At 42.8% G+C, this 12,944-nt stretch overlaps 1 protein-coding gene across 2 annotated transcripts; it reads left to right on the forward strand.

The window, feature by feature from the left end:
- The first annotated feature begins 463 nt into the window (after nt 1-463).
- LOC106840907 (killer cell immunoglobulin-like receptor 3DL3) lies at nt 464-9,984 on the forward strand. Of its 2 annotated transcripts, NM_001323784.1 has the most exon segments (10): nt 511-568; nt 809-844; nt 1,654-1,938; nt 3,210-3,509; nt 4,959-5,258; nt 5,855-5,905; nt 8,988-9,092; nt 9,556-9,608; nt 9,708-9,777; nt 9,780-9,965. In NM_001323784.1, coding segments are annotated over 10 exon segments (1,275 nt in total). In that variant the 5' UTR covers nt 511-534; the 3' UTR covers nt 9,821-9,965.
- The last annotated feature ends 2,960 nt before the right edge of the window (nt 9,985-12,944 follow it).

Genomic DNA, 12,944 nt, shown 5'->3' on the forward strand with positions numbered 1-12,944 from the left:
ACAAAGTGGAACTCTGCGATTCCAGATAAGTGCATAAACCTTCGACTGAGAAATTCAATCATTTTTAACTGGCACTGCTTCAATACTAGAAATATCAGTGTGGAAATACATTTTGATTTATGTGTTACAATTGGTATAATATTAATAATATCTATTAGATATGTTAGATATCTAACACACATGAAGAGTTTGAAGTTCACATACAAACGACAAAAATACGTCAGAGGCCTTTAATCGAAGTACGGAATTTGATCATTCAGCCTAGGAGGGACTGGGTCTAAGATTTTATTTCAAGTCTGACCCTATTAAATGCTCTGAAGTGACAGTTCTAGTCTGAACATTTTCCAGGAAGCTCGATTACGCCCTCAACCTGGCCCCCGCCTCTGCCATATGTAGGGTCAGAAGAGCCTGTGTGCGTCATCCTTCCACACTGTGGTCAACTTATAAGTTACATGAGCTTGGCTCTTCTTGCAACATCCTGTGTACTCATCAGCTTTGCTGGGTCGCTGCCTCCTGTTCCGCAGAAGCTACGCCATGTCGCCCATGATCATCAGCCTGGTGTGTCTTGGTGAGTCCTGGAAGGGAACAAAGGGGCTTGAACACTATGGTGGAAATATTGGCCTGGAAGTCTGTGTCTCTCCACAGTAGAGCACCCTGTGCATGTGGGGAGAGGTGGGCATTTTTGGCTGAGTTTATCTTCTGCCGAGCACGGGCCTCACTGGTGGGGCTCCTAGGCCAGGCAAGGGCAGGAGTGGGAGGCCAGGTCTTGTGTGGAGATGGACCGTCCAATATGAGTCTTTCTTTCCAGAGTTCTTCTTGGTCCAGAGGATCTGGGCACAAATGGGTGAGTCCTCTCTCCAAATCTTGGGTTGCCACCCATCCCAAATATTTCCTGTAACAGGAGGGCAGGAGGCATAGGACATTGGGTGATGGGTTGACTTCTGTAAGCCTTGTGGGTAAATCTCTTGTGAACCAGAAAATGGGTTCCCTTGGAAACCTGGCCCCAATTCTTGTCTATAAACTCTCCCCAGACTCTTCCTCTTAGTTGAACCAGGCTCTACGGGCTCCTGGAGGAGACTGTGGTGCTCAGGGCTGGCGTGTCTGGAGATAAAATGGTGTCGTCTGTAGAGTAAGGGAAGGAAGCAGTGCCAGGAATGACAGACCCTCTGAGGACAAGATGATAACTCAAGTTCTCCAGCATTTCCATGAGGGAAATGCAGGGCTGCAGAGTGGTGCTGCCATCCTTCTATCAGAAGAGGTGGGAGAACTGTATGCCATGACCCCCTGAAATTCCAGAATGTTCTGTTGCAGGATCAATGGTTTAATGTGCTTCATGTGTTAGCTGATGTGACTTCATTCACATAGGTTTTCTTCTATTCACTGTCTATTTTGTCTTCTTTTACATTAACATTTTTTCATCATCAACATCTAGTAAGAGTCTTTTATTCAGTACTTGCTCAAAATTCTCAGTCAATACATATTGTAGGAAGCTGCCATGTCTATGTGGTGCTGGGGAGTCTTCACGTAGCTCTGAGTACCCCCAGGTTTGGAAAGGAGCCTTAGAACTATGGGGAAGGAGGAGGAACTTCTGAGCACATGGAGGGGAGGAGGTCCCCATTTTCTCCTCTAAGGCTGTGCCTCTTTCTACCCTAGGTGGTCAGGACAAGCCCTCCCTATCTGCCTGGCCAAGCCCTGTGGTTCCTCAAGGACAGCATGTGAATCTTCAGTGTCACTCTCTTCTTGGGTTTGACACATTCAGACTGGACAAGGATGATGGAGCCCACATCCCTGAGCTCCAGGGCAAAACATTCCGGAACAACTTCCTCATGGGCCCTGTGACCCCAGAATATGCAGGAATCTACAGATGTCATGGTTCTTACAGGCACTCCCCCTCTGTGTGGTCAGCACCCAGTGACCCCCTGGTGATTGTGGTCACAGGTCAGAGAGCTCTTATCCAGAGTGGCTATTCACTGTCCCAATATTCCTAACCCCAGAATTTCCTCATGGGGGTGTCAGTCAGGGTCCAGTTAGAACTACAAGAACCACTCAAAGTATTTTAGATAAAACAGGATTTAATACACGGACTGGGGTGCTGTGGTGGGTAGAATAATGACCCCTCAATGATGTCTACATCTTAATACTGCAAATCTACCAATATGTTATGCTGCAATCCAAGGAAAATTAACATTGAAAATGGAATTAAGGTTGTTAATCAGGTGACCTTGAGATGGGAAGATCATCCTGGATTATCTGGGTGGGCTCAAGGTCATCATAAGTGTCCGTATAAGAGAATGAAGGAAGCAGGACAGTCTTGCAGCATGAGAAAGACTCCACCAGCAATCGCTGGATTTGAGGATGGAGGAAGGGAACAAGGCATTCAGGTTGCTTCTTTAAACCCAAAAAGGCACAGAAACCGGTTCACCCCTTGATCTTCATAATGAACACAGCCCTATCAACACCTTAATTTTAGCCCAGTGAGACCCGTGTTGGGCTTCTGACATCAAGAACTATAAGATAATATATTTGTGTCCTTTTCAGACACCACATTTGTGGAAATTTGTTACAGCAGCAATAGGTAAGCAATACAGATACCCAGGTGAAGGATGAATTAGAAGCCCAAAAGCAGAAGTGAGCCTACCTAACGATAGGTAAGGACAGTCTAGTGATGCCACCACGAGACTGCAGTATCATAGGGAGGAGTCAGTGTTCATGGAGCCAGACTCAGGGAGCACTCCATGGAAGCTGGGACCATGGAGAAGGCACAGACATGGCAGATGTGTCCCTTTCCCTCAGGCACAAGGTGGGTGGACACTGGGAGGTCCCTGCCTTACTGCTTAATTCTTATCTCCTATCAGGAATTCCAACTTATCAAAAAAAGCATGGCCGAGCTGATAAGAGAGACCGGAAATGCAACCCATGGTAGTCACTCTCCCATCCCCACCACAGAAAGCAGGAAAGAGGTCTCTAGGAAACAGATAAAAACAGCAAAAGCGCCAAAGACTTTGCAGTGGGAATTGAGTCTGATGTTGCTAGAGACAGAGAAATAGAGAAAAGGAGAGAAAGAGACAGAAGGGGGCATTCAGATAGAAAAGGACATAAAGAGGAAAGAGAAAGACAGATATGAGGAGAAATTCTCACTCATTCCAAGTTCCATGGGATGAGGCAAGAAAGGATGGCTTCCTCTAAACTCACAACATCTACATTTGTAGGAATCTACAGAAAACCTTCCCTCTTGGCCCAGCCGAGTCCCCTGGTGCAATCAGGACAAAATGTGACCCTGAAGTGTTGCTCAGAGATCGTGTTTGACAGCTTCATTCTTCACAGAGAGGGGGTAATGGAGAGCCCCTTACACCTTGTTGGGCAGTTCCATGATGGGGGCTCCCAAGCCACCTTCTTCTTGGGTCCTGTGACGATAGCCCATGCGGGGACCTACAGATGCTTTGGTTCTATCAATTACTCCTCCTATGAGTGGTCGACACCCAGTGACCCACTGAACATCAAGATCACAGGTGAGAGTTTCCAGACCTGCCCCCTGTCCTCTTTTGGATGCAGGTGGGATGTTCCAGGACTTAAAAGCTCCAGGTGGTGATGAAGGGGATGAAAATTGGCTTCTTATGAAGAGAGACAGACTTGGTGACAACTACACCAAGAGAGACAGTGAAAGAGGAGAAACAATATAGAGCATTTGTTACAATATAAAGGAAAGATATAGGGACAAAGACAGGGGAGTCATAAATAGAGATAGAGTAAAGGAAGAGATACAGACAGATATGCACATATCAAAGGGAGGGTGCCCTTCCTCTCTGAGTTTGTTCAGAGACCTGGGAACGTTTAGAAGTTCCATTTTAACTCCATATTCTCTTCACTACCAGGAGAACCCAAAGGCACACCACATACCTGACTCACATTTCAGGGCCCAGCTGACCTGTCTCAGACTGATTCCCCATGAGTCCTGTGTCCTCTTCCCATGTAGCACCCATAGATGCTCTTTTTACTCCGACATGACTTAATTCCATGTGGTTAAGCCACAATGTGCCCCAGAATACCATAGTCCTGGGTGAAGGAGCCACCAGCCACTATATATTGTGTGTTTTATGAGTTCTTGAAGTTTCTCAGGCACATGTTCCAAGGTCACTTCGATGTTGCAGGATTACTGATGTCAAAAGCCCACAGAGAGATGCAGTCAGAGAGAAAGCAGAGTCAGTGAAAAGCAGAGACATAGAAACACATGTGTACATGTGCACAGACATACACACACAGAATGGGCCAGAGGGATGGAAGAAACAGAGAGACAGACACTAACTCAGAGACACATAAAAAAAGAGGTGGAGAAAAAGAAAAGGGGATGGGAAGGGGGAGATAAAAACCCTAAAAAGCAGAGACCTGAGTAGGAGACACAAAGATAGAGAAAAATGGTGATGTAGGGGTGGATGATAGATTCCAAAAGCGAATTAGAGAGACAAAGAAGCAGGGCTGGTCATGGAGATGAAGATAGATAGGTAGATAGATAGATAGATAGATAGATAGATAGATAGATAGATAGATAGATAGATAGATGAGAGATAGATAGATAGATAGATAGATAGATAGATAGATAGATAGATAGATAGATAGATAGATAAAGATACCTAGATACATAGGTAGATGCAAAAAGATAGGGTCAAGACAGAAACAGAGACTCAGAATGCAAGAAAAAGATACAGATCAAACAAACAAATCCAAGGAGAGACAGAGAGAGTAAAAAAAAATACAAAAAGGAAACCAAATAGGAGAGAGGCAAGGTCAGAGACATAGAGAGAGAGCAATAAACAGAGAAAGTAGAAGGATAGAGATAGACATGAGAGGGAAAGGGAGAGAAAGAGAAGTCATGAGAACAGGGAGAGTGAATTCTCAGTTCAGGTCCTTCATGTGTTAAGGAAGAAGAGCCTCTCTAACTAAACTGTCTCTTTTTCTCCCAGGCCTCTACAAGAAACCTTCTCTCTTAGCCCAGCTGAGCCCCGTGGTGAGGTTAGGAGAGAATGTGACCTTGTTCTGCAGCTCTGAGAGCTCATTTGATGTGTACCATTTATCCAGGGATGAGGAGGCCCATGAATTCTGGCTTGCTGGAGGGCAGAGCCACAATGGTGCATTCCAGGCCATCTTCCCTCTGGGCCCTGTGACCCCAGCCCACAACGGGACCTATAGATGCTACGGCTCTTTCAATAACTCTCCCTCTGTGTGGTCAGACCCAAGTGACCTGCTGTACCTTTCTGTCATAGGTGAGGAAGCTCCAAATTTGCCCTGTGTCTTGTGACTCAGACTAAATTTTAAAGCCATATCTGAGGGGTGTCCTGCTGATAATTAGGGGATGCTTAGTAATTCTGAGAGAAAGAAGCATAGATAAATAAAGAGGAAGGAAAAAAGAAACTGAGAATGCACCTCCAAGGTCCTCCCTCATATCTTGCATGCATGCCCACATTGGGAAGGTCTATGCATCCAGGCAGATGGAGAAAGGGGTCAGGGCAGAGTTAGGAAGAGGAGCAACCAGGTCGTTTTGGGAGATCAGAGGTTGCATCATCCTCTCCCTATTATCCATTTCTCAGAAGCCCCTCCTGGTTTCTCACTCACAGAGTGATTTCCCAGGTGGCACAGAAGCCTTTACTGCGAGGTAAGAGACTCATTTTGAGTACAGGTACCTGTCATCATCAACTTCTGCTCCCTCTCTGCAACTTGAAGGGAGGGAGTCAAGTCCCTATGGATACAGGAAGGTGATCCCAGGACTCCCAGGAGCTCAGCGTTAGAAGACAAAGGAGCTTCGGTAGGGTAGAGGACGGGAAGCTTCATTTCCTCATCTCTCTCCTGTCCTGTTTTCTAGGAAACTCTTCAAGTAGTTGGCTTCTACCCACTGAACAAAGCTCCAATACTGGTGAGTAAAGGATCCTTCTTATCTTTGTGGAAACCTGGGAGAGAGAAGCTTTGAGTTGGAGTGTTGACTCAGCCACCTTCCAGCTCTGTGATCTTGGCCTTGACACCTTCCCTCTCTGATCCCTAGACTATACAACAGCAGAAGGGGCTTGGGTCAATGTAGAGATAAATAGATAAATCTCTAATTTTCTGCCACTAAGATAAGGATAAACTTAAGGTCACACTTATTCTGTCCTCATTCCTAACTGGAGATGAGAATCATGAGGACTTGAGGGAGGGAACGGAAGGGAGAAGCTGGTGGTTTTGTCAGTTCTAACAGAAGTGAGTTCTTGTCTGTTAGGATGCAACCTTGATGTACTCAGTAGAGCAAGAGCCTTGCAGCAAGAGAACTGAGTTCACCTACATATATTACTCCTTCATTAATTTATTCAGTCAAGTACCGTTCCATGTGCTGGATATGCAATGCGTATTTACTTCCTATTGCTGCTATAACAAATTTCCACAAGCTTGGTGGATTAAAACACCATCATTTTTTAAATTGTCTTACAGTTCTGGAGGTCAGGAGTCTGAAATTGGTCTCACTTGGCTAAAATCAAGATGGTAGCTGGTCTGAAGTCCTTCTGCAGGATCTAGGGGAGAATCCATTATCTTGTCTTTCCCACTTTCTAGAGGCTGCTCACATTCCTTGACTTGTGGTCATCTTCCTTCATCTTCAAAACTAACAATGATTGATCAAGTTTACCTCACATCAAATCATTCTGACCCTCCTTCCTTCATCACATCTCTTTCTCTGATGCTCTTCTTCTGTCTCTTTCCTTCTCTTTTAAGGACCCTTGTGCTTACTTTGGGCCCATTCAAATAATCCAGGATCATCTCCCTATTTTAAAGTCAACTGATTATCAAACAATTCGATTTGCAACTTTACCTCCTCCTTGTCATGTAATATAACATAATCACAGGTTATGGGGATTGGGACATGGACATTTTGGGAAGGGTGTCAGTGTCGCAATCCAATGTACACATCAGGATACATGCGGAGAGGGCTGATGGTCACTCTGAGTTTATTATAACCAGCATTTCAATATATACATAGCTTACATCTGTTAAACATACACAGGTGTTCTGGATGAAATAATTAGCGAATGCCAAGAATTCTTAGTGATTTCTCAAGGAGCCCTCCCTCGGCCTCTGTTTTGATATTACTATGTTTTTGCTGTGCTCGTATATTTTTATCTCAGAGCAGGCAAGGCATCCTAGGCAACAGCCCCTCCTGCTCCCAATATCGATATTGTGTCTCCATCTGTGCCCCGAGGTGACCACGCCTGGCTTAGGTTGCCTCTCCCTGGAGATCTTACCCATCATTGGCTGACAGGCCTTCTCACCTCTGGGTCACAGTTTATTGGCAAGCCCTTTCCAGTGATTATTAACCCTTCCTGCATCAGGGGCGGCTACAAAGGGGGATGCATTTTTCTGCCTAAGACAAATAGCAGACAAGATGAATTTGCCCTCTGCTCTTGGAAAGGTGATATTGCAGTATAGTTAAGTGGGAGGGCAGAAAAATGAATGCACGAATGGATGAATGAATGATAAATTGTGAAACATCTATGCAGGAAATTTAAAATAAAGTGATATATAATGTTTAGTGGACAATTTAGCATGAGTGGCAGAGAATCTCTCACTCATCAGGCAATATTTATTTTGTGACCTTAATGACAAGAAGTATTTAACTCTTTGAAGATTGATGGAAGAATATTCCAAGAGTCTTGCAGTTACCAAAGAGAGAACAATGTTATGTCCAAGGAAAAGTCTATACCTGAAATTCTGTGAGTGAGTCGGAGAGAATTACAAGATGAATGTAGAAAGATAGAGAGGATACAGATTATATAAGAGAACTAAGTATAAACAAAGAGATTGTGTTGTATGTTCACTGCCATTGGAAGTCATATCATGGTTTACTAGGAAACCATATATGGTTAATACTGACTTATATGAAAAGAATGAATTGTAAGCTGCATAGCTTTGAGCCAGGGGACTATGTAAGAGACAATTGCCACCTCCTAGCACAATATGGTGCTAACTTGGACACGAACTGAATGAAGTTGATGGATATAAGATCTGTTGTTTAGGTAGAATCATTTGGAGAAAGGTTCTACTGGGTCTGATTTTTCCTAGTTGCTTGGTCTAAGGTTCATTCATTACTTTCTGACAATTATTTTCAAAACATGTAAATTCATAATTGGCAGAAGAGAAAGAAAGTATGCAGGGAGGTGCAAATGAAGGCACCTAGTATAATCAGATACCAGGAAGATAAAGACACTTGGCTTCAAATCATTGTTCTACTTCGGTATGATTACCTCTTTGATCCACTATTTTATCCACAATAAAATTAGGCTAAATCTCTTCTTTTTTGGGCTTTCTGTGAGAATGAGGTCAGGCCAAAAATGTGAAAGCATAACCCCACACACACACACAACACAGGTCCTGGAACAGAGAAAGTGATCTATACATGGCATAAATTTTGCCCCATTCCAGTCCTCTCACCAAAAAACCTCTACCTCACCCTCACTTCCAATCATATGTGGAGATATAGATAGATTCCTTGGAGGTGAATACCAATATTCTTTTCAGTTACTTCAGATCTTAGAGATAGGAGGCAGAACTTCCTGCTGGTCAACTTTCCTCCTAGTTCCCAAAAGGACTGGTTTTCTTGGGGCAAAAAATGGACAACAACAAAATATGTTGAGCAATAGCTAGTAGAAAGGATTGTCTTTTCCCTCTGCTTCATCAGCAGAGCATCAACCTAATATAAGCCTCATGAGCCCACAAAGAGTAAACACATTGCATTCTGAAGCCCTAGGCTCACACCTCTTGGCATTATTTTCTGGCTAAGACATAAAGCAACTCAACTTACTTTGACCTTGATTTCACTTTTTCCTTTTATTGGAGAATTTAAATTGTTTGATTCAAGGGTGTGGTGGAGGTAGAGATGTTTATGCATTTACCTAACAGTCAATAAATGGGAGACACTTAATGAAAGACAGTTGTTATGATTTGCTTATTATTGGATTCACATCTTCCTCCAGGTAACTCCAAACATCTGCCTGTTCTGACTGGGTCTTTGGTGGCCATCATCTTCCTTGCTATCCTTCTTTTCTTCCTCATTCATCACTGGTGCCCTGCTAAAAAGAGTAAGTCTTGGGAATAACAGGCCAGTGCTAGCTGGGCAAAGTGGGGAGCTGGGATGAGAGTGAGAAAGTGTGTGTTCCACACTTGCAGGCTGATGCTTGCTTCAAGGCAGGACCTACAGAGCTAGTGCTTTCTAGAGAGAACATTGGTGCTCTGCACCTCCTCTCTGTCTGCATACCATTACCTAATTCTCCTGTGTATCCTCACATCCAGTGCAGCCACTGATATCCAGGAGAAGAATCTATATAAGACAGAAATGAGGAGAGAGAATCAACAGGATAGAAATTGGGATCCTTTATTAGGATGGGTCTTTGAACTTTAGAGAGGTGGAATTTCTGACTCTGCTTTTGGGCAGATGAGTAATCTTAGGCATCCACTGCTTCTGTCTGCATCTTGGTGTCTGTATATGAAATGAAGATCCATAAGTGCTATACCAGGTGTTTATACAACTTCTATCCCCTACAGATGCTGCTATAATGGACAGAGAGCCTGAGGTGGACAAAATGGTGAATAGGGAGGTAGGTCCTCATCAGCCCATCCTCTTCAATGCAGTCCCATTTATTCCTAGTCCCCACGAATATGTACACATCCTCACTCATCATCTCCCTTTTATGCAGGACCGTGAAACAGAAGACCCACAGGAGGTGACATACACACAGTTGGATCATTGGATTTTCACACAGAAAAAAGTCACCCCCACTTCCCAGAGGCCCAAGAAATCCTTAACTGATACCAGTGTGTACATGGAATTTACAACACATTAAGGCCAGATCAAGGATTGAATTCTATCCCCTGAGCACACATAGAAAGACCTTGAGGAGGTCATCTATTGATGCCATAGCTTTTTCTCAAACCCAGCTTGACAGCTCAATTGTAATAAAGCTGGAATCTTGAGACATGTCTCCATCTCTAGTGTCACCCCTCTTCATCAGAGGGTCATATCTAAAATCTCAGGGCCCCTAAGAAAACTGCCCAGACATTCTAGTATGCTATTATGATGATCCAAGCCATTTCCAATATTGTCAACAAAATCACCTAAGTGTTATAGAAATCCAACCATAATTGGCCCACTTTCTCTGACATTCTACTGATAAGACTCTAGAAATCATGATACATTTAGCCAATGAATCAATTCCTCCAAGTTTCTATAGAGACACAGTATATTGTAGGTCTTTAAGCAAATATTAGTGAAGAAAATTCACACTCTTGTGGATCTTGGTCTAATGGGAGATGCCAACGGGTGAAACTATTGAATACTATCTATAAGAGAGAGGGAAGTGTAGAGTCCCATCCTTTTGTTATCTTTGGCCACTTTTGCTTATGACAATCTGTCCAAGAAATTTCTGAACAACACAAATCTGAGCATGGCTCTCTTTTGCTTACAAATTTCTATGGTCTCCCTTGTCTACTCTACAGAAACCAAACTCCAATGCTTAGCTCTAAGTTCTCTATTTCACTTGACCCCTGCCAACCTCAACATCATAATCGCCTGTACTTTCCACTCCTATTTGAAGTTACAGCCATGCTGAGTAACACATAGACGCATAAATATAAGCTAATTCTTTTTTCTTTCAAATATAGCTTGAAGTCCTTGGTGCAGATAAATTTATTCAAGTATGAGTTCATTTCCCAACTTAAATAAATGTCCCCAGAAATAAGTAATTTTTTAATTTCCTGATAATCAAATATTCTTAAACGTCTTTAAGATAATATGATGTTAGTGGATAAACAAACCAGTTCATTCATGCACTCCTCAGTGAGTAACTGTGTCATTTGTTTGGATTTTTGTCAAGACTTTATTTTTAACAATCTTAGGTTTACAATAAAATACCATATAATTCCTGCCCCCACATATGCATAGCCTCTTCCAATATCAACATCACTCACTAAATGGTATAATTTTTGCCAAGGATAAACCTACACTGACTCATCATAATTGCTCAAAGTCTATAGCTTACTTTATGGTTCATTCTCTCTTGGTGTTGTACATGCTGTGGGTTTGGACAAATGTGTAATGTTATTTACCCATCATTATAGTGTCATACAGAGTATTTTCACTGCCCTACAAATCCTCTGTGCTCTGCCTATTCATCTCCCCTCACCCTACCCCTGGCAACCACTGATCTTTTCATTGTCTTCATAGTTTTGCGTTTTCCAGAATGTCACATAGTTGGAATAATACAATATGTAGCCTTTTCAGATCAGCTTCTTTCACTTAGTAATATGCAATTAAGGTTCCCCCATGTATTTTCATGGCTTTATAGCTCCTTTCTTTTTAGGACTCATTTATAGTCTATTAATAGTCTGACGTACCACAGTTTATTTACACATTCACCTACTGAAGGGCATCTTTGTTGCTTCCAAGGTTTAGTCATTGGTAATCAACTGGCTATAAACATCCATGTGTAGGTTTTTGTGTAGACACAAGTTTTCAAATTCTTTGGATAAAGACCAAAGAGTGTGATTGCTGGATCATATAATGAGTATGTTTAGTTTGTAAGAATGTAAAGAGATCTAGTAGAATGGGTAGATCTATGTGGATGATTCTGGAAGGACAAAAGAGTACAAGAAATTAAGACATCAGAGTTTGGACACTCACCTAAACTATAGGTGCCATGATATTTTGGATGTAGAGTTAGCGTTAAATTTAGAATTGTTGGTGAATAACAATGAAAATGATATGTTCATGTGCAGAAATGACAAGAATTTATGGCTTTGAGCACCCACTTTATGAAGTATGTTTTACATACATTTCCTTGTCAAAACTTAATGTAAAACTTATCAGAGCTCTTTATCTCCACTTTGCAAAGTATGGAAAGGTGTGGGAACCAGGTAAGAACTTGGGTTTGGCTCAAAAAATTTCCAGGAAGTCAGATTTCTTTGTTTAGCACACATCTGGGAAAACCAGAGCAATGCATGGGAAAAGAAAAAGTTGTGCAGCTTCCTCTGCTGTCATTAGTTTGAGGAGGAACCTGAACAGTGATGATGGGACCCAACAGACCACATGAAGCACATGGGTCAGTTCTATGGGGCCCCTGCTTTCTGTATAACAGAAGTGTGCAATAGCCAAGAAAAGAAAGTAAGGTATTAGGAGTTAGTGAGATCTGGAAGGGGAGGCATGATGGAGTTACCTGGAACTGCAGATCAGAATTCCCCAGATATTGGGCATGTACACATGGGTATCAGCATGGGCAACTGAGATTTTCCACAACCCCAGATGTGGCTTTTTGAACACAGGGTTTCAGTTTGGATGCTAGAACCAAGGCAAGAGTTTTGGAGGAAGATTAAATTTCCATGTGGCTTCTCTTACAGTGTTAAAAATAAGGATGAAAAGGTGAGTTCTTTCCCCAAACCACAATGTCCTCCTTCTTGGTAGAGTATCAAGAGGCTTCTTCAGGGAACTTGGGAGGAAAAACGGGGTTTTAGGGATGGATTTGATTCTGGGAGGGACTTGGTTGTTGAGACCCCGGGAAACAGCAGATTAAAGGAACACTTCTGGGATTTGTGCCTGGAAATATGTTTCAGAAACCTTCCAATGGGGCTAATCTATGTTTGCTGACCCTAAGAGGGGTCTACATACTGTAGAGCATGTACACCTCAAGGAAGGGATGTGGGATGCTATGAGATGCACACAGCTCAGTGATGTCTTAGAATAATGTCTGGTTCTTCAGCCTGTACATGTCAACAGATAACACCGGATGGTGGCTCTCATCTGTGGCAATTTTGCCCACCAGGAGCCATTTGGCAATGTCTGAAGACATTTTTGGTTGTCACATCTGTGAGAGAGTCTGCTACTGGCATCTAGTGGGTGGAGGCCAAGAATTCTGTTCAACATCCTATAATGCACAGGACAG

The sequence above is a fragment of the Equus asinus genome, chromosome 26 (genome assembly GCF_041296235.1).
Source record: "Equus asinus isolate D_3611 breed Donkey chromosome 26, EquAss-T2T_v2, whole genome shotgun sequence".
Taxonomy (NCBI): Eukaryota; Metazoa; Chordata; class Mammalia; order Perissodactyla; family Equidae; genus Equus; species Equus asinus.